At 40.6% G+C, this 24399-nt stretch overlaps 1 protein-coding gene across 2 annotated transcripts in view; it reads right to left on the bottom strand.

The window, feature by feature from the left end:
• LOC137287674 (adhesion G protein-coupled receptor B3-like) overlaps positions 1-22706 on the bottom strand; it is a 39682-nt gene extending 16976 nt beyond the window's left edge. The window contains exons 1-19 of one of the 2 annotated variants that reach the window (XM_067820065.1): positions 22659-22706; positions 17583-17680; positions 17062-17179; positions 15590-15760; positions 14611-14850; positions 13796-14035; positions 12936-13061; positions 11725-11826; positions 11378-11475; positions 10591-10776; positions 9839-9907; positions 7814-7940; positions 6276-6404; positions 5701-5803; positions 4199-4337; positions 3600-3646; positions 3373-3505; positions 2266-2369; positions 873-990 (exon numbers count right to left, since the gene is read on the bottom strand). In XM_067820065.1, coding sequence (XP_067676166.1) covers positions 873-990; positions 2266-2369; positions 3373-3505; positions 3600-3646; positions 4199-4337; positions 5701-5803; positions 6276-6404; positions 7814-7940; positions 9839-9907; positions 10591-10776; positions 11378-11475; positions 11725-11826; positions 12936-13061; positions 13796-14035; positions 14611-14850; positions 15590-15760; positions 17062-17179; positions 17583-17657 — 2325 coding nt within the window. In that variant the 5' untranslated portion in view covers positions 17658-17680; positions 22659-22706. Of the gene's footprint in view, positions 1-872; positions 991-2265; positions 2370-3372; positions 3506-3599; positions 3647-4198; positions 4338-5700; positions 5804-6275; positions 6405-7813; positions 7941-9838; positions 9908-10590; positions 10777-11377; positions 11476-11724; positions 11827-12935; positions 13062-13795; positions 14036-14610; positions 14851-15589; positions 15761-17061; positions 17180-17582; positions 17681-22287; positions 22522-22658 lie in introns of those variants that run through there. The other variant, XM_067820064.1, reaches the window with a different exon arrangement.
• Between the last annotated feature and the right edge of the window lie 1693 nt (positions 22707-24399).

Raw genomic sequence — 24399 nt, 5'->3', positions numbered from 1 at the left:
GAACAGATTGCACTGAGCTATCACCAACACAACCATATTTCTGCGACTCTACACGTCATACGGTCTTCTACCTGAACTGAGGAAATTCTTACCTGAAATTCCGTACGTGATGTGAATGACATATTTTGACGTTTAGACGTTCTCATGAGATTGGAACTGTATTCTAGAAATGACGGTATGCTTGCACGCTCCTTTCAAATATCTCAGAAGCCGTTGGACATCTCAAACATGAATACAATCAAGGTACTGTTCTCATATATTAGATCATGAATATTCACTATAAGTTGTTCCCTGGTCACGAGAGGGACATACCCGTGAAGAACCGTACTTGCTACAAAAGGCGATTATGCTTGTCGTAAGAGGCAACTAACAAGATCCGGTGCTCTGTCACTGACTTGCTTGACACATGTCATCGTAAGCCAGGGTCGTAGATCCATGCTCATGCTGTTTATCACTGGATTGTCTAGTTTAGACTCGATTACTTACACACCGCCGCCATAGATCTGAAATATTGCTGAGTACGGCGTTTAACAACATCAGTCGCATACACACTCTTTTTCTTGCACTGAGCACTTTCGTTTCGACCCATTTCACTTCATCTACTAGATTCTAGAGACGCACAGTTGCTCTTAAGTACAGTTAATTGCATCAACAGTTCAAGAAACGTGATCGAAAATCGATTTTTCTAATTTCGGATAGGTCGTGCGGATATTGACTTGATAAAAGTACATACTTTAATCTGTTAAACTTTCATTGGCAAGGTTGTCTTGCTTGACAACGGTACAATAATCTACATGTATACCGAAACGTCGCATCAGTTGCATGCGTAGCAAAGAAGTGGTTATCCATAGAGTATGTTACTAGGTACATACCTTGTTGTCTGTGTAATTGGCCCCTGCCAGGAACAGCGTGTAGCTGATGATGAGAGTAGCACACAGGTGCATCAGTAGTATGGACTTGATCCGAGACACCTGCGTCTTCACCATGTACCTGTGTAAATATGTAACAATAAATGTAACTGTTGTTTTATGACGTAATACGAAGCATTCCAGCTGCGTCACAGCTCGTTAAAACTTAACCCAGTGTGGGCCGGAAAAACATGATGTTCCACAATTATTTAAGTTCCGAAGTCTGACTTCCGATCCCTAGTATAGTTACCCACGTATGTGTACAGATTCAAAGAGAATGTATCGGGTGCCGTTAAGTGAGTGAGTTTTGTTTTTCAACAATTTTAGCAATATTCCAGTAATATGTTGAGAATGATTGAGTGAGTGAGTTTGGTTTTACGCCGCTTGTAGCAATATTCCAGCGATATCACGGCGGGGGACACCAGAAAATGGGCCTCACACATTGTACCCATGTGGGGAATCGAACCCGGGTCTTCGGCGTGACGAGCGAACGCTTTAACCACTAGGCTATCCCACCGCTCAAGTAATATGTTGGGAATCGAACCCGAGTCTTTGGCGTAACGGACAAACGCTTTAAAGACAAGGCTATCTCATCACCCCGGATGACGTAAAATGGTACGGGGGACATATTCATATCTCCTATTCATATCTCCTATTCTTATCTCCTATTCGTATCTCGAGTCCTCACTAGAGATCGTTGACCTCACAATAGGTAAATTAAAGTTCGTTTCATCTTTTGTTGTATTTTGTGAAATTTCGATCACATAATATGTCGGACAAGTGGTTCATTCTTGAAACATTTTAGTTTGATTTTGCTGGAAACCTATATTCACTCGTGTATATACTGTCCATTGTGGTGATGAACACAAGCACAATTTATGTATTCCACAACGGTCCATATAAAATGGTATCTGGGTCAGGCCAGCAAGTGGCTGACATCTAGACACACCAGCAGTCCTGCAGTCTTGTCAAACTTTGTACCTTCTCACAGGCGCTTGCCATTGTTCGTGTTCATATCTTCAAAAAACAACTCCAAGCCGCGCACTTCAATATTAGCGGGCAGTGGGGTAGCCTAGTGCTTAAAGCCTCCGCTCGTCACCCGAATTCGATACCCCACATGGGTACATTGTGTTACATTTCTGGTGTTTCCCGCCGTGATATTGCCGGAATATTGCCAAATGCGACATACTCACCCACTCACTTCCTATATTTGGAGGTGTAATTGACCGCTATCTTTGATTTGGCATGGACTAATGAGCTGGGGCCAAAGGAGTCCAGTTAAAGGCACGATAATGTGGGCTTCTAAAAGGAAGATATACGTTAATGGTAACATGTAGTTAATACTGCATGAACCTACCTCCACACCATGCTATAGAGGATGATTGTTAGCAGCAGGAAGAAGAGGGATATACAACATCCGACAATAGATATTAACTCCAGCACTTGGCGGTGTTCCCCGATCTGCAATTATGACAATAGCAACAGCAAGGAATGGCTGCATGATCCACGGTGTATAGTGTCATATCAGTAGGTGTACATACAATACCCGGGATCATCTTGGATGTAGTGATAGTCTATTTAATCTATAAGATGGAGTAACAATGATAGCAATGATAACAGGTTAGTGTTTCCTTGACAGGTGATGATTGTGATGATTACTGCAGGTTAGTGTTTCCTTAACAGGTGATGATTGTGATGATTACTGCAGGTTAGTGTTTCCTTAACAGGTGATGATTGTGATGATTACTGCAGGTTACTGTTTCCTTAACAGGTGATGATTGTGATGATTACTGCAGGTTACTGTTTCCTTAACAAGTGATGATTGTGATGATTACTGCTGGTTACTGTTTCCTTAACAGGTGCTGATTGTGATGATTACTGCAGGTTACTGTTTCCTTAACAGGTGATGATTGTGGTGATTACTGTAGGTTAGTGTTTCCTTAACAGGTGATGATTGTGATGTTTACTGCTGGTTACTGTTTCCTTAACAGGTGACGATTATGATGATTACTGCAGGTTAGTGTTTCCTTAACAGGTGATGATTGTGATGATTACTGCAGGTTAGTGTTTCCTTAACAGGTGACGATTATGATGATTACTGCAGGTTAGTGTTTCCTTAACAGGTGATGATTACTGCAGGTTACTGTTTCCTTAACATGTGATGATTACTGCATGTTAGTGTTTCCTTAACAGGTGATGATGATGATGGTAATGATATTCATGATGATTGCAGTCAGTGTCATGTGTGTTTCGTTAACTGTTGATGGTGATGATGATATTGACGATGATGGCAACTGCAGTTTGGTATGTGTTTTTTGTAAATGATAATGATGATGATTATGATGATTATGATGATTATGACTGCAGTTAGATATTTGTTTCTTTAACTAGTGCTGATAATGATGATGACCGCAGTTTGGTATCTGCATAATTTATAAATAATAATGATAATAAATTGAATTACCTCTGTATCCACGGGACTCATAAGGATAGCAAAGTTGGTGGTGTGATTGCAACTGCACACGACGACGTCATCATCACGTGACATCTCATAGCATCCCTTTGTGGCCCAGACACCAGAACGAGAGTACCGTTGCCTATGATACAAACAGGACAACATATAAATGCTTGATTGAAGAAACGTATTTGTCATAGAAAAACAAATAAAATATAAAGAAATATGAAACTTACGATTGACTGTAGTCGAGGAACGAGCACACTGGACGAGAGTTTATTCTCTGAAAGAAGAGAAAGAAGGTATTCATGTCAGTCAGCTCATAGAGATATTACCATACGCATACGAACGAGAGCGTGACTAAATGCGTTAAAACCATATAGCCCTGGAATATACAAGTGCAGACAAAATGATGACGTGACCTTTATGCAAAGCTAGAGTCAGTTACAAGAAAATGTGATTTTAAACGAAAGCTGCCGATTTCCTGTAAGCGATCGTATCGCAAAGGTCATCGTATCTCCCATACTAAGTACATTAAGAAGCTCCCTGAAGCATGAGGCTAGCTATTCTCGAAACGTTCGTAACGCTACGAACTTCTTAAGTGCATTCTTAACTCATGGACTACGATCAAAGTTAAGAATTCTTAGGGCTACGAACGTTTCGAGAATAAGGGCCCATATTTTCGAAGCTCTCTTAGCACTACGATAGTCCAAGTAAATGTTAATGTATGGCACTTACGACTATCTTAGTGCTGAGAAAGCTTCGAAAACATAAGGTCAGAACCTTATGAAGAATATTTCCGCAGTTACTTGTTGTAGTAGACTGTGCCACTTACGGTGACTTCCATTGAGAGATACAACTGTGAGGTGAGGCTGTCAAGTTGGGGATACACGTTGAAGGACATCACCCTGGACACCACGTCGCCCTTGGGGGGATTCTCACTCATCGTCTTGGACACCACAGCTATGTCCTCACTGAAACATGAGTGATGGAATGATCAAAATCATCTATTAATCTAGGTGGTAGGGTAGCCTAGTGGTTAAAGAGTTCATTCGTCACTCCGAAGAACCGGGTTCGATTCCCTACATGGATACATGTATGAAGCCCATTTCGGCGTCGTCCACCGCTGCAGTATTCCTAAATACAGTGTATCAGCTTACCCACTGATTAATGGTTAATTGATTGATTTCGGAGGATGTTATTTTCTTATCGCCGATCACTCGCGGGTCATCATCTTGTGGACAGGGATGAGTAAGAGAAGAGACCACAGACTGCAAGTATCATTATAATGAATATGCATTTGTGTTCAGAAGCATTTTTTCACCAGGTAAAATATTCAAGCCTTGTGGTCACGCAAGAAAACCGGGTTCGGTCCCAACCTGGCTGTGAAAGTGGATCGTGATGTGATTATACATTTGCTAAAAGTATACTCACTCACGGACTCACTAGCATAATTTATGTAAATGTCGAATTATTTGTAAGCTTAACTGTATCAAATGAAGGGACATGGACGACTCCGCTGTAACAAAAGTTGCAAGCATATGACACGTGTAACTTCCGACTTCGCCGTGATAACACTGGAGTACCGTGCGAGTCGGTCTAAATATCATTGTTGTGAACGTATAGCACAGAACATCCACTATTTACATTGTAGTTGCGTCTTTGGCTTCCACAATCTGTGGAAGGACAATTTCGCAGGGTCGACTATTTGGCTACAACCAGGACAACCTTAATTTCCCTACCTTGATATTTAGTTGCTGCTACAACAAATGTGGATGGACACGATTAAAGTTCCCAGCCTCGACTATACAGTTTCGTCTTTGGCTACAACATGTGTGGAGGGACAACCAATATTTTCCCAGCCTCGACTATACAGTTTCGTCTTTGGCTACAACATGTTTGGAGGGACAACCAATATTTTCCCAGCCTCGACTATATAGTTTCGTCTTTGGCTACAACATGTGTGAAAGGACAACCATTATTTCCCAGCCTCGACTATACAGTTTCGTCTTTGGCTACAACATGTGTGAAAGGACAACCAATATTTTCCCAGCCTCGACTATACAGTTTCGTCTTTGGCTACAACATGTGTGGAAGGACAACCATTATTTTCCCAGCCTCGACTATAGAGTTTCGTCTTTGGCAACACCATGTGTGAAAGGACAACCAATATTTTCCCAGCCTCGACTGTTTAGTTGTGCTAAAAGTAAGGAAAGACACCCCATACTTTCGAGCCTTGAATATATAATTTCTTAAACAACGGTGAAAAGACATTCCAGGCGCAGACGAAGTATTTGACCAGTAAATGTTGAGCTAGGATACTCGTTGTATGTTTACCTGACGAGTGACTTGGCTTCCATAGTCACATTTTCAAGCATCTGTTCCTGCATCAAGGCACTGACAGATCGATAGACCATACCACTGTACCAGGTTCGTTCTCCTACAAAACAATGACGTTTCGGGTTTTTTTACAAAAACATGACTGTTCATACATATGGCATAGCTATAGCTATAGCCACTTAAAACAGAATAAAGAAGCGTCGCGGTGGTTAATCAAAGATGGTTGCATGCAAGGTATTCCTTAAAAGGGAAGAAAATACATTCCCACGCTAAGTTGGCGGGTTTTCGTGTGTCTGGTGTTTTGTTTGTTTGTTTTGTTGGTGTTTTTTGCTGCTGTTGTTTTTTTGTTGTTGGTTTTTTATCTTTGTGGGTATTTTTCTTATCTTGGTTGTTTAACGCCGCATCCATCAACGTTCCATTTATATGGCGGCAGTCTGTAAAATAACTGAGTCTGAACCAATCAAAGGATCAACAACATGAGCATGCGCATGAGCATGACCATCTGCGAAACACACTTATCTGCTAAAACCTGTGGCGTAAGTGACCGCCATGACGTCACGCTGTACACCTACGTAGAGTATCTTGGAATGATTCCTGCGTCATCCTGGCCCCGGTACGTGTTTCGGTCATCCAGGACAGGCTGTTGACCTCTCTCTGTGGGAAACTGACCGTCTCACCCACTACACTTCCTATCTGCAGATCTGTGGGGGGAAATAATGCAGGGAAAAGCTTAAAGTAATCATATTTTTACAACGTTTGTGACGATTAAACTGAGTTGCTGCATTTCATTTTCTTTCGTACAGATTTTAGTGTCTGATAAAGGCGTTATTCAAGACTAAAATGAAAACAACAGGATTCCGTCGAAATAAACCTGCAAGACAAATGATAGGTTCTGTAAAGAAAGATGCTACCCAAGAAACAAGCCTTGTAGGAAACCCAGGCCTCCTAGGAATTCTGTGGCTATTTGGGTGCACCGCAGTTCCTGGAGTTACTAGATTCATGGGTTTATGTAAACTGAGGTGTAACTTGAGACAACGGCGAGAGAATCTTGATCCTCCTTTAACTAATTACATTACACTCATTTCGATACACGAAAGAGACATGACAACATTGTTTTTCCATTTCACGGACAAATGGTGAAATTCACTTTCGCAAAGTGCATTCATAGTGAAACAAGAATAATTTAACGACTTTGTACACTTCGAATAGGTGAAAATGAAATATTTTAACAGCGGCCTATGCCGTGACAACGTGAAGTGGGGGCTAACAAAATCATCTTCACAGTATCAGTATGGTATCAATATTTTGCGAGTGGCTGTCCGAAGGTCGTCACGGTTCGGTCAATATCGGCAAAGCCCCGGCACTTTGATACGCTTTAGTGTTTCAGTAGTGAGTGATTGAGTGAGTTTAGTTTTACGCCGCACTCAGCAATATTCTAGCTATATGGCGGCGGTGTGTAAATACTCGAGTCTGGACAAGCCAATCCAGTGATCAACAGTGTGAGCATCGAAATGCGCAATTGGGAACCAATGACAAGTGTCAACCAAGTCATCGAGCCTTACCATCCGATCCCTTTAGTCGCCTTTTACGACAAGCATAGTCGCCTTTTATGGCAAACATGGGTTGCTGAAGGTATATTCACAGGTCGAAACTTAGTTTCACTCGTAAGTTAAAAAAGGACGATTTGGATCTTGTATTGACGTATTTCCGGTTACGTTAGATAAATATATTTATCTGAGATGTTATACTTGATATCCCACATTTCCTGAAATATGTTAGTGGTGCTTTTAGGTCACATATCTGCATGTTCTCAAGTTCAAAGATTCCTTGTACATTCCATCCAAGTCATGTTTATATTTGGCGTATTCACCAGATTATAATAGTCAACAGTTATTAGACTAGACAGAATAGACGTTGGCCAAGACAAGGCGATTCGCTGTGTGGGCCGTTGCATGTGTTAACTCAGAGGTGATATCTAGCTGCCTATGATGCTCGATCGCTTGTCCTCAGCTAATAATTCACAGATAATTTGTACTTTGTTTTCTAGCATTACAATATTATATTCAATGCATACACTGATGTAAGAAACACTCCGCTGTGCACAACTCACATATATTGTCTGTGCTGATGGTGAGGTTGAAGGACGATTCTGATGACTCCTGGATCGCTGCTCTCTGGATGGCGAGCTTCAGTATTGTGTCAATTGACCACAACAATGACTTGGGGCCGCGGTTCGTCTGAGGGTCAGATGTAACATATGTCGAAATCAAGTTACTCTTATTAGTTTTGTTCCTAGCAAAATATATTGCAAAAGGAACGAAACTGTTGATAAAATGAAATCTTATTAAAGTAGGCGTTCATGTATATATCTTCTATGTTTGCTGGTCAGTGTATCAGGGCACCATGACCCACAACCAAACGGATCCTCCAATTACTTATTGTGACTTATTTTGTGTAGGTTTTCTGATCACCGAAACCTTCAGGCATCGTGCATTGGTTTCGATCACCCGAGAGCACTTGATGCCAGACATTTTATGATACTTAGCACATATTATAGGATTTTATGCTATGTAGCGCCTATTTGGGGATTTTGTGATGAGTGGGGCCTATTTTGGGTTTTTATGACATGTAGCACATATTTTAGAAGTTTATAACATGTAGCACATATTTAGGGATTTTATGACATGTAGCACATATTTTAGAATTTTATGACATGTAGCACACATTTTGTATTTAGTGAGCTTTGGCGAGCTAAATATATAGTGTTTATTCCTAATGTAGGATATTAACCATAATGTAGGATATTAACCATCTCAAAACCTCTTTTGATAACCTCTTTTATCGTACAATGTCATTCTTACATTATCATTTTAAAAAATGCGATTTCTTTTGCCACAGATCATGAAACTAAACTTCGTGGGATGTGTCCGCATGTCTATGACGTCAATAATATGTACGCAGAAGTGCATGACGTCACAAGTATGGTGACGCAAATTAATCGGAACACTCAGCTGAATGCATTACGACATCTAGTTCCTAGTAAGATTTTATGCTAAAGCACGTACTGTTGTCAACAAATCTTAGCTTACGTTTGAAAAAGTAACAACAAACTCGCGAGGAACTTTGAAACCCTTTGAACAACAAATACATTTTAATGGTCGCATGGGATTGTGCACCTGGATTCCTGTATCGTTCTCTCTCTAACACTGGCAGTCGGTCTAGAAACTGATCTTGGTATCTTCGTAAGCCTCTTAATTTCTGTCTTCGTGTGTAATCTACACCATCTATCATTATCAGACACGACTTTTCTAAGATCAAACCAGCAACAGTACTTAAGCCAATCCGGACTCGACCGCCGACACTTGACGCCATGTTTGTTTACACCGTGAATCCCTACATTTTGCATATGACCTCTCTAATTTACATTGATATCCGTATAGGACCCCAACAGATATCGAAAATATCTCTTGGCTTTTTCCTGCCAAGAACATTATCCATCGTATGATAATTTGCGGATTTTATTACAAGTAGCACGTATTTTGAAACTTTATGATTTGTATGTAGCTCATATTTTATCACCCACATTGAACTGACCACATATCTATTTGTCGATATACATGCATGTTTCACAACTAACTTTTACTGATGTCAACGTGACATCACGTTGACCCTGAAATAAGGAAATAGGTACCTATCGCCAGGATTTTAAGACTATATCTAATACATATTCACTGTCATAATATAAAGGCGCAACTGCAACTCAATAAGAACACAGCCCGTCTTCTGAAATGGTGCTAAGAAATGAGGCAACCAGTACTGAAAAAGTCCTTAGATTATCTCCATTAAACAGAAACGTTTGGTTAAAAGTGTCGTTGACATATTGTAGCACTTGGTGTTATAAGAATTATAAGGAAACGTCATTATGAATACATTTAAAAAATATCATTACAGAATGCCATTCCAAAAGTAACACATGTCATATCTGGGATTATAGTTTCTAAATAAAGTAAAAATTCTTTTGTTGGGTGGAGTCCCATCCGGGATTCGAACCCACCCCCTCAGTCAGGCAATTTTTCCTTCCAAATGAATTACTTTGATTATATTAAGAACGTGGATTTGCCTTACTGATATTTACCTCTTCCTTGACCTTTTCCCACTTCTCCAAACCAGCGCTCAATGCAGTATCAACAATCGTGGTCAGCTCCTGTAAATATGTACACATATATTGAGGGGGCTGGTTTGTAATATTCTAGTTATACGGTCTGGAAATAATCGAGTATGGACCAGACAATCCAGTGATCAACATCCTGAGCCTCGATGTATGCTTTGGAGATGTGATGACGTGTCAACTAAGTCAGCGAGTCCAACTATCTGATTCTGTTACTCGCCCAGGTATGGATTACTGAAGATCATGTCCATCTCAGTATGTATAGACGTGTCGTCAAAAATTGAGTTGTTTCGGGTACATTACGCCGTGTCACTTTGATGTCAGTGATCAACCGAAGCTATTCAAACTAATCTAACCAATCATTACTGGATCCTGACACGCTTAAACCACACAACTCTTGATCGTGAATAGCGCCGCCTACGACGACTGGTCAAATGGTAATAACGCTATCAACGCATAAATGTTTTAAATACCCCATTATATTACTAGATTTTATAAGGAAAATATATTAATAAAAACTATTAAATTTGTTGTGTGTTTCAAATAGACATGAACAAATATTTCGTGAAGTTTATGTCAGCGAGTCAGTTCTCTAATTAGCATTTGATACAAGGCAACCATCGAGATACAAAGACACACACAAAGTTTACTTTTATGACAGCCCAATGCTCGTTAATCTGCTCGTGCAATCTGCCAATGACCCCTCAAAAGTGTCGCACCTTAATGTCATCTGGTTCAATGCTCCTTTCCCCTTCTTGGATATATCCCTCTGCAATAATTTCCAGCACTTCTAAGATGACACCAATGTCGTTTGACGTCAGTAGCTCTGTGTCTTGAGCAGTTTCTAGTTCCTTCAGGATGTCGCTAAGGGAGCCTTTAAACACCCCATCCTTTGCCTGTGTCGCCTGAAAGGAACGATCGTTGATTTTATGAGAGCATCAACGTTAGGACGTGAGAATGGAAATATGCCGCCTATAGTAGACGCAGTGCATTATTTTCTTCATTCCCTAGGGCGGATCCAAAAAAGGGGGACCACCCACCCGTGACCCCACTCCCCCAAAACAGGTTCCCTGAGCATTTACATTATTTATGTGCACCACTCCCCTTCTCCCTAATCTTGTATCAGCCCCTGATTCCCTAGATCCTTTCGTCAACACACTCTCGTTATGCTACCTGTTTCGTCTCTATAACTAACTAATCACATAGTTTCTCTCGCTCGTGTAACTAAATTTGATTTGATGACTATTCGCCTGGACTTCAGTCTGAGAACCGAACTATGGTAGTGGGTGGGCCAAGAATATTAAAATTCATTCCGGGTAGAATACCTAATTAACGGAGAGTGTACTCCAAGAATAGACAAAGGTTGTATTCAACCACTGTGGGAAATCTTGGACAGATGCTGATGATCAGACGTTGTCCCCTAACTCCCTTAAATACCCTTCGCTGTTTGAGTTAGTGTTTTCAACACAAAAGAATACAATACATAGCCAAGGATACGTTGCTTACATTTTGGAGCACATTGTCTAAAGTAATCTGACGGCAGTTGGTGTCGTAGTCGGCATTGTCCCATTGACCGAAAAGACTGCAGCGTCGTGAAGACGTACCTGAATGAGAAGTGGTCAGAAAGAAAGGACAGGTATGATTCAGCCAAACAGACTAGGTCTACATTTACAAAAACGTTTACATTTTATATCCACTTGACTACAGTGTTGTGTTGGGAATCGGGATAGATGGTGAGACATCAATACTTCCACAGTCTATAGTTTCCTCAAATTGGGAATCAAACTTTTGCATTGTTGGTGAATTACGCACATCTAACAAAATACTGAACTGTTCGCAACCTTGTCTTTTACCTTGTAATTTGTTGGGACAGTCTGACATTGAAGTTTCTCCAGTTGGTGTCTCTGGCCAAATAATACCAGACTGATCAGTTTCCAGAGGACACGTGCTCATACCTTTAAAAACAGAAAATAATAATACTTGGACATCAAGTTTCATGTCGCTTTCACATCCATGTGTATTTTACATATTGTATCGGAATGGGCTACAATAGGTTTCGATGGGCCCGCGTTGTTGGTTTCCCCAGTGATGGTCAACGAGACAGCATTAAATCACTTCAACTCCTCGTAGACTCCGGTTAAAATATATGTCTCCAGCAATCTGTTCTAGTACTATTACACATTGGTATCGTTCCGTGCTTTGTCATTCCTTGCTTTGTCGGATGCTCTTTATCATGTTTACCGATGGGGTACTGCACAGCTGGATCATTAGTTTGTGGATCGTTAAACAACCAGCAAACCACGAAAGGGAGGATGTGATAAAATACGTCATCGCAGAAACAGCAACTACACGAAGCGCCCGTACAATATAATCGTTTGCGGCATTGATTGTTTGGCAGTGTTCGAAACGAAGAAAATGTAACCGGAAATCCTTCTTTTAAACATGGCACCAAAATACTCCCTGTCTGTACATATTAAGGTGCTCTTAGAGCGAGGAACGAGCATCACAGAGAGTCGAACATGACACTGTGTAAAATGACACCACACATTATATGCACAGTTTTACAAGTGATAATCAACACACATGGCTATGCTACACATAGAATCAATAATTTGTCACCACTGCAACATATATCACGCTGAACCAAACGCTTAAAAAACTCTTTATAAGCGCAGTTATCCATGGCCCTGTTGTCAGTCAGTCATTAAGGTTCTACAACGCTTTCAGCACTATGTCAACAATACCTCTGCCATGTAACCATGTGGGGAATCGAACCCAGGTCTTCGTCGTGACGAGCGAACGATTTACCAACAAATCTACCCCACCGCCCCAGTTCTGCAGTCTAAACCTTACCATTCTCAAAGACTATTGCCGATACTTTGTTGCAAAGAAATTACAATTCTCATTCGTGAATGAATCTTGTTTTACACCGCAGTGAAGAAAATGAGCGATATATCCAGACATCCACTGCTCATATTTAGTTAGAAAGATAGTCGGTACAAGTGATCCTTGGTGTTTGGAATGCAAATGATATGAAAATCCTCGAAAAACGTGACGGACGAACCTTCTGTAAGCTGGTGTACTTTGACAACATTGCTGTATGCCTGTCCCATGCTGTTGAAACCCTCACACACGTATTCCGCATCAACCCCCAGTCCTTGGACAGTATACACCTCCCTTGATACCAGACCTAATAGGTGAAACAAACAAACATGTATTGGTAGAGCACCACACCATCCTCGGCAATGCAGGGCATTATATCAGTGTTACATTATGAGTGAGTGAGTATGGTTTTACGTCGCCTTTAGGAATATTCTAGCAATATCACGACAACTTATTATGGGTTTAACACATTGCACACATAAAGGGAATCGACCAAGGCCATCGACGTGACAAGCGAATTCTTTAACCACTGGGCTACCCCACCGCCCCAGTTCCATGAATGCCTTGAGGCAATTGAAGAATTTTTGTCTTCCTTACCTGAATCTTCTAACAAAATGTTTCTTACACTTGAGAATGATGTCATATGTGAGCTTGCAAGATAGTGATAGTCATAGCTCAGAGGAACATATGATAATATAGAAGCACATAGCGTAACACTTCATCATCGCACATGTTCCTTTACGTATTCCTGGCTATTCATCCACAATGAAATATACCAGTACATCATGCAGAGATACATGTAAAACACACTTCTACTTTCGTGTGTACTATAGTTGCTTGCCTCAGAATATATCATTTAATGCGTAAAGGGAAAGCATTTTAAAGATGTTAAACCATTTCGGATTAAATGAGGCATTGTTGTCTTGTACATAATTAAGTAATTGGAATAAGCTTTTTTGTTTCTTACTTACTTTACTTTTAAATATTTTTATATGGAAAGGGTATTAAAGTAGTAATGTCTAGAAGGACCTGTGCACTCACCTTTGCTAACAGATACCCTTGACCGCTTCCCATATATAATCCGGTACCATCTCATCTCAACCTCTACATCCGGAGGGTCATCTTGTATACAGGTCAGATTGACCGCTGTATGTCCCCGAATGTACACGGATGGAGGTCTGGCCACCACGTGGGGTTTGCTGACCACGTGAAGACCAAGTGTCCGCGTTTGTCTGATCCGGACATCCCCTGCACTTCCGGTCACAATACAAATGAACGTACCTGCACATAATTAGTGTCAGTCAGATTGTTGTGAAGAAAATAAACAATCATTTATTCACTGAGGAAACAAATTGAGAAGTTTATAAATGTAAATGTATATCAAGGTAAATATAAAATTATTTACTTATATTTAGGAGTATTATTCAAAATTCACATCCTGTTGTATCAGGTTAACTTGCAACACGACGTTATCACCTGCATCAGGAATCATTATGGTGTTTTTGGTGTGTGTTTTTTTTTAATTTTTTTTTCTATTTTACACAAAGAGTAAGGCATTTTCCTGTGTCCACAAACACAGAGAAATACAAACTGACCCATGACTTTCATACTAACAAAGGCACCGTCAATGAGGTCATCGTAACATTGGTATGAGTGTACATGATCGGAATATGTTAACTTCTTTCAGGTTCCTTTTGGCGTTTCGCTTACGGTTACTTTGATATTTAGTGATATTCAACTGCTTATCGATCTGTACCATCCCGACTTGTCATGGACTCACTCACACTGAAAAAGGGGGATTTCATGTATAACAGCAAATTTGATATGACACATTAAGAGGGAAAATGGTATCTAACCGGCATCTCTGTGAAGTATCGGGTTGAACTCAAACACGCCAACACTCTTGCTCCCTTGTCTTGTGGAATTGACCCGGAAGCGATCGCTGAGTCCAAGGGTCACATCCCGGCCAGATACAGCCCACGCGAAAGACGGGTCAAGGAACTGGTCAGCTTCACACTTGATCACCACCTTAGTTCCGTTTTCGAACAATGAGCTTGGTGGGTCAGTGTAGAGTTTGATTTCTTCTCCGACTGCACCTGTAGCAAGACAGAATTCTGAATTCTGTCTGGAAAATATCAGCGAAGCCCAGCCTCTGGGGGATCTTTTGGTGATATTTTCCCGACAGTGGGATATTGGATATATATTAATAGCGCGTTCAAGTTACTAGTTGTTTCATTTCCTATCCATCTACTGTAAAAGACGCACTCAAATAGTCACTTAATCAACGGTTCCAGGTTACTGTATTATACACTTGTAGATATTATTTCACGAATGGCATGAGAAATTCGGACTGACGATAACTGTCACAGTTAGTTGTTAGAAAACATTTATTTACATTGCCATGATTCCCTTCCACAGTGATATTTAAAAGCACGATCGAGCAGTCACCGAGCTGGGCACATTGGCGGATAGCTATTTAAGTATCATAATAAATTCTGTTATATTGATTTACCGAACGGGCTAATTTTGTAAATACCGCTAAAATATGGCGATAACTGGTCGCTGGCCAGTAGCTATAAGTCGTTACTTAGAGCATTTCTTTTCCGGGTCATTATAGTATGTAAAGTTCCGTCTCAAAACGAATACGTTAAGTTTGTTACTCAGAGACACATATAAATTTACTTGTCTCGGATGACCATACAAAGCACTCATCTTATTTGACATACTCGTATTCACTGCAACACACTGACTTTATTCGAATAGAAAACAAATGTGTGGACGATGTCTAATCAAGGCCTAACCAATCTATTATCCATATTATCATGTAAATGTTACCTTCAAGCTGTACGTCAACTTGGACTGACTTCCGTATTTTTCCCTTGCCATCCACGCCATTGATTGTAATAGTCAAGTCAGTTTTGTTAAACATGTGCAGTGGCGCCTGCAGGTATACCTGCAAGCCGTCAGACGTCGAAGGAACTCGGAAGAATTTCGATAAATTCGAATCTGTAACCAGTAAAAACAAAGAATCAGCTTACATAACATCGAAATTGCATTCAGATGAAATTGGAAAAAACATGTAAAGGTGATTCGCAGAAAAGGATTCATGTAATCAGACAGACAGACAGACAGATGTAATCGTAAATGTGGCCTAAAATACAGACCCGTGCCAGTTACATGTATATTCGGACACTTGACGTACTTTCCACAGACGTACAAGTTATTTCAGTGTAGCATAAATAATATTCATGAAGTGAGTTTTGGATGGATCATTGTAAAATTTGATAAGCAAATTTGAAATCATCTCTGCTCTGGACACATTATCCCTGTACAGTTTTCCGACGACTATTTAGCTACTGACGTCGCACTTAACAGCTTGTGTATGGTTCAACAAAGCACAATCCCATAGGTCGCTATGTTAAAGGAGTTCCACTGCACTGCACTGCACTGCACTGCACTGCACTGCACTGCACTGCACTGCACTGCACATATGCTGATTAAATCGGTGCGATAAATAAGCAATGGAAAATTAACCAGAAATTATATGATCTTAGGTAAGATGATTCCTCACAAACACATTCCTCATAAATTTGGATTTTATCAAAAATTAAATTCATGAAAATCATTATGCTACACTAAATGAACATGTAAGTCTACGGAAATTACGACAAGTGTCCGAATGTAACTGGCACAGGTTTGTACGTAAGTTTAGCTCCACGCTGCACTCCGCAACATCACAGCTAAATGACGGCGATCTGTAAATAATCGAGTTTGGATCATACAATCAAATGATCAACTGCCAGAACATCTAACTACGAAATATGGATACGGTGACGTGTCAGCCAAGTCAGCGAGCCTGACCACCCGATCCTGTTAGTCGCCTCTTACGACAATATTGGTTGCTAAAGATCAGTTCTAAAGTGGATCTTCACCGGTGGCAATAGAAGAACAATAACTAACTATACAGCATGACCATTCCAGTGAAGGTAGATATATCAGCAAGCGAGAGTTTGGGAGAATTAAGGTTTCTGCTATTATGCAAATGAGTTTTCCTTTACGTTGAATATAGGGTATAAAAGTAGTGTTTAAGACGAGTTGCCAGTGCATTATGTATATTCTTACATATATACAAAGTCATTATTTCACAAAAGGCGGGCAATGAGGTAACCTCATGGTCAAAGCGCTCACACGTCACCCCGGAGGTTCGATTCCCAACCCACTCTCGTAAGTAAATAGTGATCCATTTGCAAATTGGAGATGCATGTTCACAAATGCAGATATTGGCCTCGTATAGCGAAAATGTTTACCTTCCAGGATCCAAGTGAGACGGGGAAGGTTTGAACAATTTAGAATTAACTCCCCTGGTGCAACGTTGACCTTGACCTTGATCACCTCCTTAGAACCGGACTTCGGCTTTGGTTTTTCCTGAAGAAAAACGACGTGATTATTTGTGTATCCATGGAAGGAATATTGTTTATGATTATTATAATGTAATATCAGTATGTGTTTTGTGAAATACAGACTGATATGTCTTCGTGATCGATTCAATTTCTCTGTTGGATTTGCCAAACTACTTCTCTGTGGAATATTTTTAGAAAATGACAAAACTAAAAAGGATAACATTCTTCACTCGGATGAAAAGGCAATACTTCTTCTTATTTGAACTGACAAATAAACATAAGATAATCAATAAACAATACATCCCAGAGCAGACTTGTCAAATGTCGATTACTCGAGACTACCACGTCCCTGATCGTAATGGCGACTAAGGATTAGAACCATTGTAAATCTCTTTGCTAATAGCTAATACAATCACTGCAATACTCACGCCATCTGCTGCAGAGAGCCCAACACATATAAGTACGACAGCGCAGGTGCACGCTGCGTACATGTTGGTCATCATTTCACTCTCTTGTCATTGTATCACTGTGTGAAGTAGAAAAATGCTACTGAAATATCTGTATGAAGCTGAATTCCCGTTTTCTCTTATTACGAAAGGGGGATTGAAAAACTCCCCGGTATTTGCAACACAAGGGATATGTCTTTCCCGACAACGTGGGGCTGTCAACATCCGATTTGATCCGTAACTGATTAATTTCCGAGCACCTTGATATGTGTTCTTGTGTTGGTGATGGAAAGTGTAATCTTACCCTTATTCAATTGTTAAACTGTATAGATCTTAGCACAGGCAAACTGTAGCGCACATGGGGTTGCGCAGCATAGAGAATATGACAAGTGTTTCTTATGTGCGAGCGAAGCGAGCAAAAGCCGGCAACTGACTTCTCTCGCTTTGGACTGAAAAATGTTTTTCATGTCAAAATAAAATATCGCCACCATCAAAAATACACTCCCATTTACTCACTTGAGTGTGTCTTCTGATTTTCTAACCCATGTTTAATAATTACTCACGTGAAATATGTTTTATTCAACATTTTAAGCGACACTCGTGGTATTCAGGTCGTTCTTCGCCTCCATTACACTTGCTAGCTTCCGGTTGAAGGGAGTCACGGAACAAGAATAAGCAGAAATTAAAGAGAAATACCACACTGGTTCCAACATGAACCTGTTGGAGTTTATTTGTCTTATATTCTACATAAAAACTCGTCTGGCGTAATGGGTAGGGGAGATACCTGTAACTAGTCCATATGGAATAATACCCTCCTGTTCCTTCACTCCGTTGAACCGGAAGCTGGAAGGGGAATAGAGGAGAAGAACGGTCTGATATACCACGAGTTGCGCTCAAAATGTTGAATAAAAAGTATTTCACGTGAGTAGTTGTTCAACACAGGGTCGGAAATGTGAGAGCACAACCCAGTTTAGAAATGGGTGTATACCTTTTATGGTGGCAATATTTTATTTTGACATTGCAAATAAGTTTCGAACCGAATCGAGGAAAGTACGTTGCCAACCTTTCAAGAACCTACCAAGAAGACCGGTCAGTTTCTCTATGCTGCGCAACCTACTAGCACTACAGTTTGCCTGTGATCTTAGATATGTTTTATACGGTCAGATCTGCATTGCCATGTAATAGTAACTTATAGTTTGTATACGCATTGCCAACACTGCGTAAATTAGTCATCACGACAGATCTCTGTTCAGTTTATAATTGAGTTGAGTACATATTACTTCTTAATGACTTATTATATAACATGCATAGTGGGATACCTATTGGATGTACTACATTTGTAGGAGGTGAGTAAGTGAGTTGAGTTTTACGCCACACTCAGCAATGTTCCAGGTGTATGGCGGCAGTCCATAAATAATGAGCAAATGGGAACCGATGTCAACCAAGTCAGTGAGTCTGACCACCCGATACCGTTATAGTCGCCTCTTACGACAAGCATTGTCGCCTTTTATAGCAAACATTGTCTGCTGAAGGTCTATTCTACCCCTGATCCTCACAGGTTCATTTGTAGTACACTTGTGACTGATTCTGTCAGGAACAGAAGATCTTTTAAGATGTAAAAATTCGCTTATACCAGGCACTTTATTTGCATCAATTGTTACACGATCTAAAACAGAATCAAAGCGCTTGTGGTGACATCAGTGATCGGGGAATTGAACTGCTAATCGGGGCTATGTATATAGTTCACGTTCTCAAAGACTACTTGGTGTTTTCGTCGATCATTGATGTCCACCATAACGGCACATCGACCAGTCAGTCGCACCCAGTTAATGTGGCTTTCCCATCCTAACGAGGTACCCATTCACAGCTGGGTGGACTGGGACACGTTACTGTACCCGCAACTGGGTGTTTGTCGTATTCACGTGGTCGCCATCTGGTCATCTACCAACGGGTTCGAGGGCTCTTTTACGTGCACAGGGTTGTGTACTGCATACTAGGGGTTGCGACAACACGGAAAGAGTCTGCACACAAAGTTGACTCTAAGGTTTTACACCTAGTTACAGGTGGACTCGAACTCGACACCTCTAAGGTCGACGGACTACTCGAAGCCTTCGTAGCCCTGCGACCTTCTTAAGCCCATTCTTAACACACTGGCTACGATCAAAGGTAAGAATTCCTAGGGCTATGAACGTTTCGTGAATAAGGGCCCTGGTGCCTTAGACAGCTCGAGCACCGCGTCCCTGTAGTTGATGTGTTGCTGAGTGCGGAGTAAAACTCACACACTTGCCAATATCATGTCATGTTAGTTTTGCATGCTTCCCAGTTGAATGAACGGGTCGGGTTAGTCTCGCCGCAATGTGTCTTTTTACTGTAGTCGAGCGGATTAATCAAGAAATATCAGATTGAGTGTGTGTTTTAAGGCGAGTCAGTGTTATTCTACGCAGCGAGCAGCACTGTTAGCGCTACATCGCGACCGCAGGGAAAATATACTATCATGAGTGATGATTTAGTCAACAATGCACGATTATACACCATCAAACCGATCAAAGCCAGTCTAATACCTCTAGAGACATACAGAACTTGTGGCCTCGCATGCCTCTTTATCACCGTGTTTGTGTCTTATCTTCACCACATAAAGCACTAGGTGCATGTCACTGTACATTTCAGAAGCCCAATGACCGTGTTCGCCTGTGAACACCGACCCTGGTTGTATTCAACAGCATTTTATTTGTTGACAGAAAAGTAGTTAAACATTGTAAAACTCAAACGCTCATTCATTTCGATTCCGTTTGGTCAAATACATATTTTCCAGATTATTAGATTATGCTGAAAGCAAACCATTTAAGCTCACAAAGTACTACTCTATTTCACCTTTATGCTCACAATTTACCTTTATCGGGTATGTGCTTAAACAATGCGTAGAAACGTTGCCATTCGGTGATGTCTATCTTCTTATCCTTCCACAATCTGAAGTGTTTGTGCATTAATAAGATTTAATCTACATGTATTTTTATTAAGTAAATGTTCCATGTTTTTTATATCAACATCAGGCATTTTAGTAAGCAATGGATTCAGTTTGATTTGTCAGTTTTAGTATTGAATGTTTTAGTAAGAAAGAGCCACTCAGATTTATGTTAGTGTAGCATGATGAATCGACACCCCTGTTTGCTTGACACACTGGTCAACGTGAGTTTCGCAATATGTTCAGCTGTGCCATCCTGGCCACAGCTAGTCCTATTACAGCGTTTAGGTTATCACAGCCAACACTTCGTATTAAGAACTATTTATCTTCCCTAAGAAGCATCGTAAATATTTGTAGACGGTAAACGTTTTGAATGAATGTACACTTTAAACAAATTTCTTGTTTACATATAACGCCTGTTAAGATGTGTCGAATGTGAATGTATAATATTGACCCACAGCTGTCAAAGTGTTTCAAAAAGGCGGCTTTTAATAGTTGAGGCATTGAGCTAGGAAATTGGATTTCCCCATTACCAATGTTACATATCAGAATATAAGACAACCATAGTGACACTGTGACGAACTTGTACTCGGTACCGTGTTTACATATGCCTACCTCAGCGGAATAGACACTTCTAGGCATTGTAATAGTCGGAAGAAACGTACTTTTCTGAAATTTTCCATTTTCACATTTTAGGTAGAGGCTGTCATACTGTTATTATGACATAGCCTTGTGTACATGTGTTCTCTATGTGCTATTACAATTGCTACACAGTCAGTTGAAACAATTAAGAATCTTTAGCGTATATCTTTGGTATACGTGTTCGCTCTGAGCGGCGTTAAACAATACTCATTCACATATCCTTATGTTTCCAATTGCCAAACTTATTTTGTTTTATTACAACAAATTAGGACGACTATATAATCAGAATGTTTTTGTCATGCTTTTCCACATAAACATCTTTGACATATTATTATTAGCGTACAACATTGCGTCTAGACTCAAACCTAAAGACGTGTACGTTTAACATGACGTCTAGCAGTAGTAATATAGGTCATAGCTATCCTTTTTGTGACGGAGCTGTGGTCTAGTGCGCATGATTGCTGGATGTAATGCAGTCCTCTAGCAATATCCAGGACAAAGTCACTGGTGGGTGTGGTCACGTTTTGCGACCTGGGACAAAGCCAAGCATTTGGATGTTTCGGGGTTGGGTGAATGTTATGAACTAGTTATAGGATTGGTGCACATGTGCCTCGCTCGAAAGATGAATATCAAAATATGAAGCCATTATCGGTCAAGTTGGAGTGTTTCTTAGGATACAATAAATACAGCCGTACATCATGAACATACTCATTTCTGAATAAAGATAAATCACTAAAACGCTAAAATTACTTTCTATGTAAATACTTGCTACATAACAAAATCGGATCTGTTACAGTGTTACATGTATGTTCAGTGTGTGTGATATATGAAATGAGAAACCCACGTACGTGGTAGTGCTACTCAAAACAATGACACACGTTTTGTGAATAAACAGTCCTGTTTATAAATACCTAGCAACGTAGTGTGACTAACGTTCACCAGCATGACAAGGCAGAGTAGAAACGACATGCTTATGTGAACACATCCTACAATTACCTAAACAGATACGGAGGGATGAAACACCCTCGCCTCACCCCTTCATTAATATCACGGTATCATGATGAGTGTTTAAAATATACTTACCTCGCTGATATACCATGTAGTAACATATATCCAGTGAAACCACGTATCAATTGGACGTTGATATAAGTTGAGCATATATTCACCACATATTTCCCGGACCCGGGCCTAGCACGTAACCTTGGTTTACACCAACATGTCCGGTTCCTGTTATGTCAATACCGCTAGTATCACGACTTGGTATATTGAGGATATGACATAGTTGTCGGGACAGTTTTGATTCAGTCCAAAGAAAGACATGGGCCAAAAGTATAACGTCTTTGAAACCCTCTATTTACACAGAGAAGAATTACGCTTGAATGAATACCCCTCAGTTAGCTCCCTTTGTGAATAGAGCGGGCTCTCAAATTCGATGTGGTATGCAGGCTACTTACCTTTAAAGGGTGGCTTTGTGTTGTGTTCAAAGGTGTACACGATTGACTGGTATTTGACAGTCTTCAAACCAATGTGACAGGTTTTCAGCGGATCAATGAGCAAGGTCGGACTTTGAAAGTAAACGTGCAGTAAGTGTCGCGGGTGACTGGGTAGAAGCATATGAATGGCATATACAGCCATATAATAACAATATTTAACACAAGTGGTCGAGTAGGAATATTAGGACCTACGCAACTTCTCGGTTTATAAAGAAATTCCGATAGGCTGATTTGTGTTAAGTTTGAAATGGTGCGTTCATTCCGAAATAAAAAAGTACGATTGTTTTCGCTCTGTATTTACGCGTGAATAACCTCAGGAAGACCGGACGAAGCTGATTACGTTGGGGGGGAACATGTCCCAAAAATTAATGTGAAATTATTTGAATGATCACTGAACAACACTGAGAACACGTGGTCTTCTCGGAAGGTACCCATCTCCATCCAGACACCTGTTACTCACGCATGTGGAGAAAAATTTGACAGCTGATGTCACACAGCAATACTCCGTGAATAAATTACTCCTGAAAACACGTGTGAGCAGAACTCTAAAGGAAAGCTATGTTCAGTTTGAGCGAGTGAGTTTAGTTTTACGCCGTTTTAGCAATATTCCAGCATGTCACAGCGGGGGACACCAAAAATGGACTTCACACACTGTTACATATGCAGTGAATCAAACCCGAGTCTTTGGCGTGACGAGACAACGCTTTAACTACTAGGCTAGCCCTCAGCCCCTGGTCAGAATGAACATTAATTGTTTCGCATACAGCAGATATCAACATGTCATTGTGTAGTTTGTTAATACTCAGCATTTAATGACAGCATTGAGCTGAGATTTACATTGCCTTATTGGAGGATACGAGTCTCCTGATCGTTTGAAACACAGCATGTAGTGATACAGAGTTGTATGCCGTATCTACTTCAGGTTCCACGGACACAAAGAATAAACATTAAAAGCTAAGTATAATCGTTAACAATCACCTAACTAGAATTCTTATCACTAGTAAAGAAATATTTCTTAGAATGTGCACGTTGTAATTTTTGTACTGATACATTTCCCAAGAATTGCGAAAATCCAAGTGGCGAGGATAGTAGCACATGGCAAACACGACCAGAGAAAATGTATGTGACGTAATGAGTTAATGAAGGAAAACCTCATTGCGGGATGTAAATGTTCTATGATAAAGTACATGATTCTTGGTGGCAATATTGACTCCCACAGAGGACTTAGTGAAACATAAATAGATATAGTTAGTGTTTTTGTTTGGTATGAATACTTGATATTGATACTGATATTAGTAGAGTTGCCGTTACCTTGCTGCTGTGTTTTACCAGATCAATGAACCAGCCAACCAGCCAACCAGCCAACCAGCCAACCAACCAGTCAGCTAGCCAGCCAACGAACTACCCAGTCACCCAGCAAATGCAAAAACAGCCAACCAGCCAGCAAACCTGCCATCTACCCAGCCATCTACCCACCCATTCAGCCAAACAAACATCCGACCAGCCAGCCAACCAGCCACACAGCCAGACAGTCAGACAGTCAACAATCATGTATGTATGTATGTATGAGCGCGCGCGTGTGTGTGTGTGTGTGTGTGTGTGTGTGTGTGTGTGTGTGTGTGTGTGTGTGTGTGTGTGTGTGTGTGTGTGTGTGTGTGTGTGTGTGTGTGTGTGTGTGTGATTAGCAATATTCCAGCTATAT

Source organism: Haliotis asinina, chromosome 6 (assembly GCF_037392515.1).
Source record: "Haliotis asinina isolate JCU_RB_2024 chromosome 6, JCU_Hal_asi_v2, whole genome shotgun sequence".
NCBI classification, from domain to species: Eukaryota; Metazoa; Mollusca; class Gastropoda; order Lepetellida; family Haliotidae; genus Haliotis; species Haliotis asinina.
The sequence above is the reverse complement of the archived record's forward strand: the minus strand, read 5'-3'. Positions and strand labels throughout refer to the sequence as shown.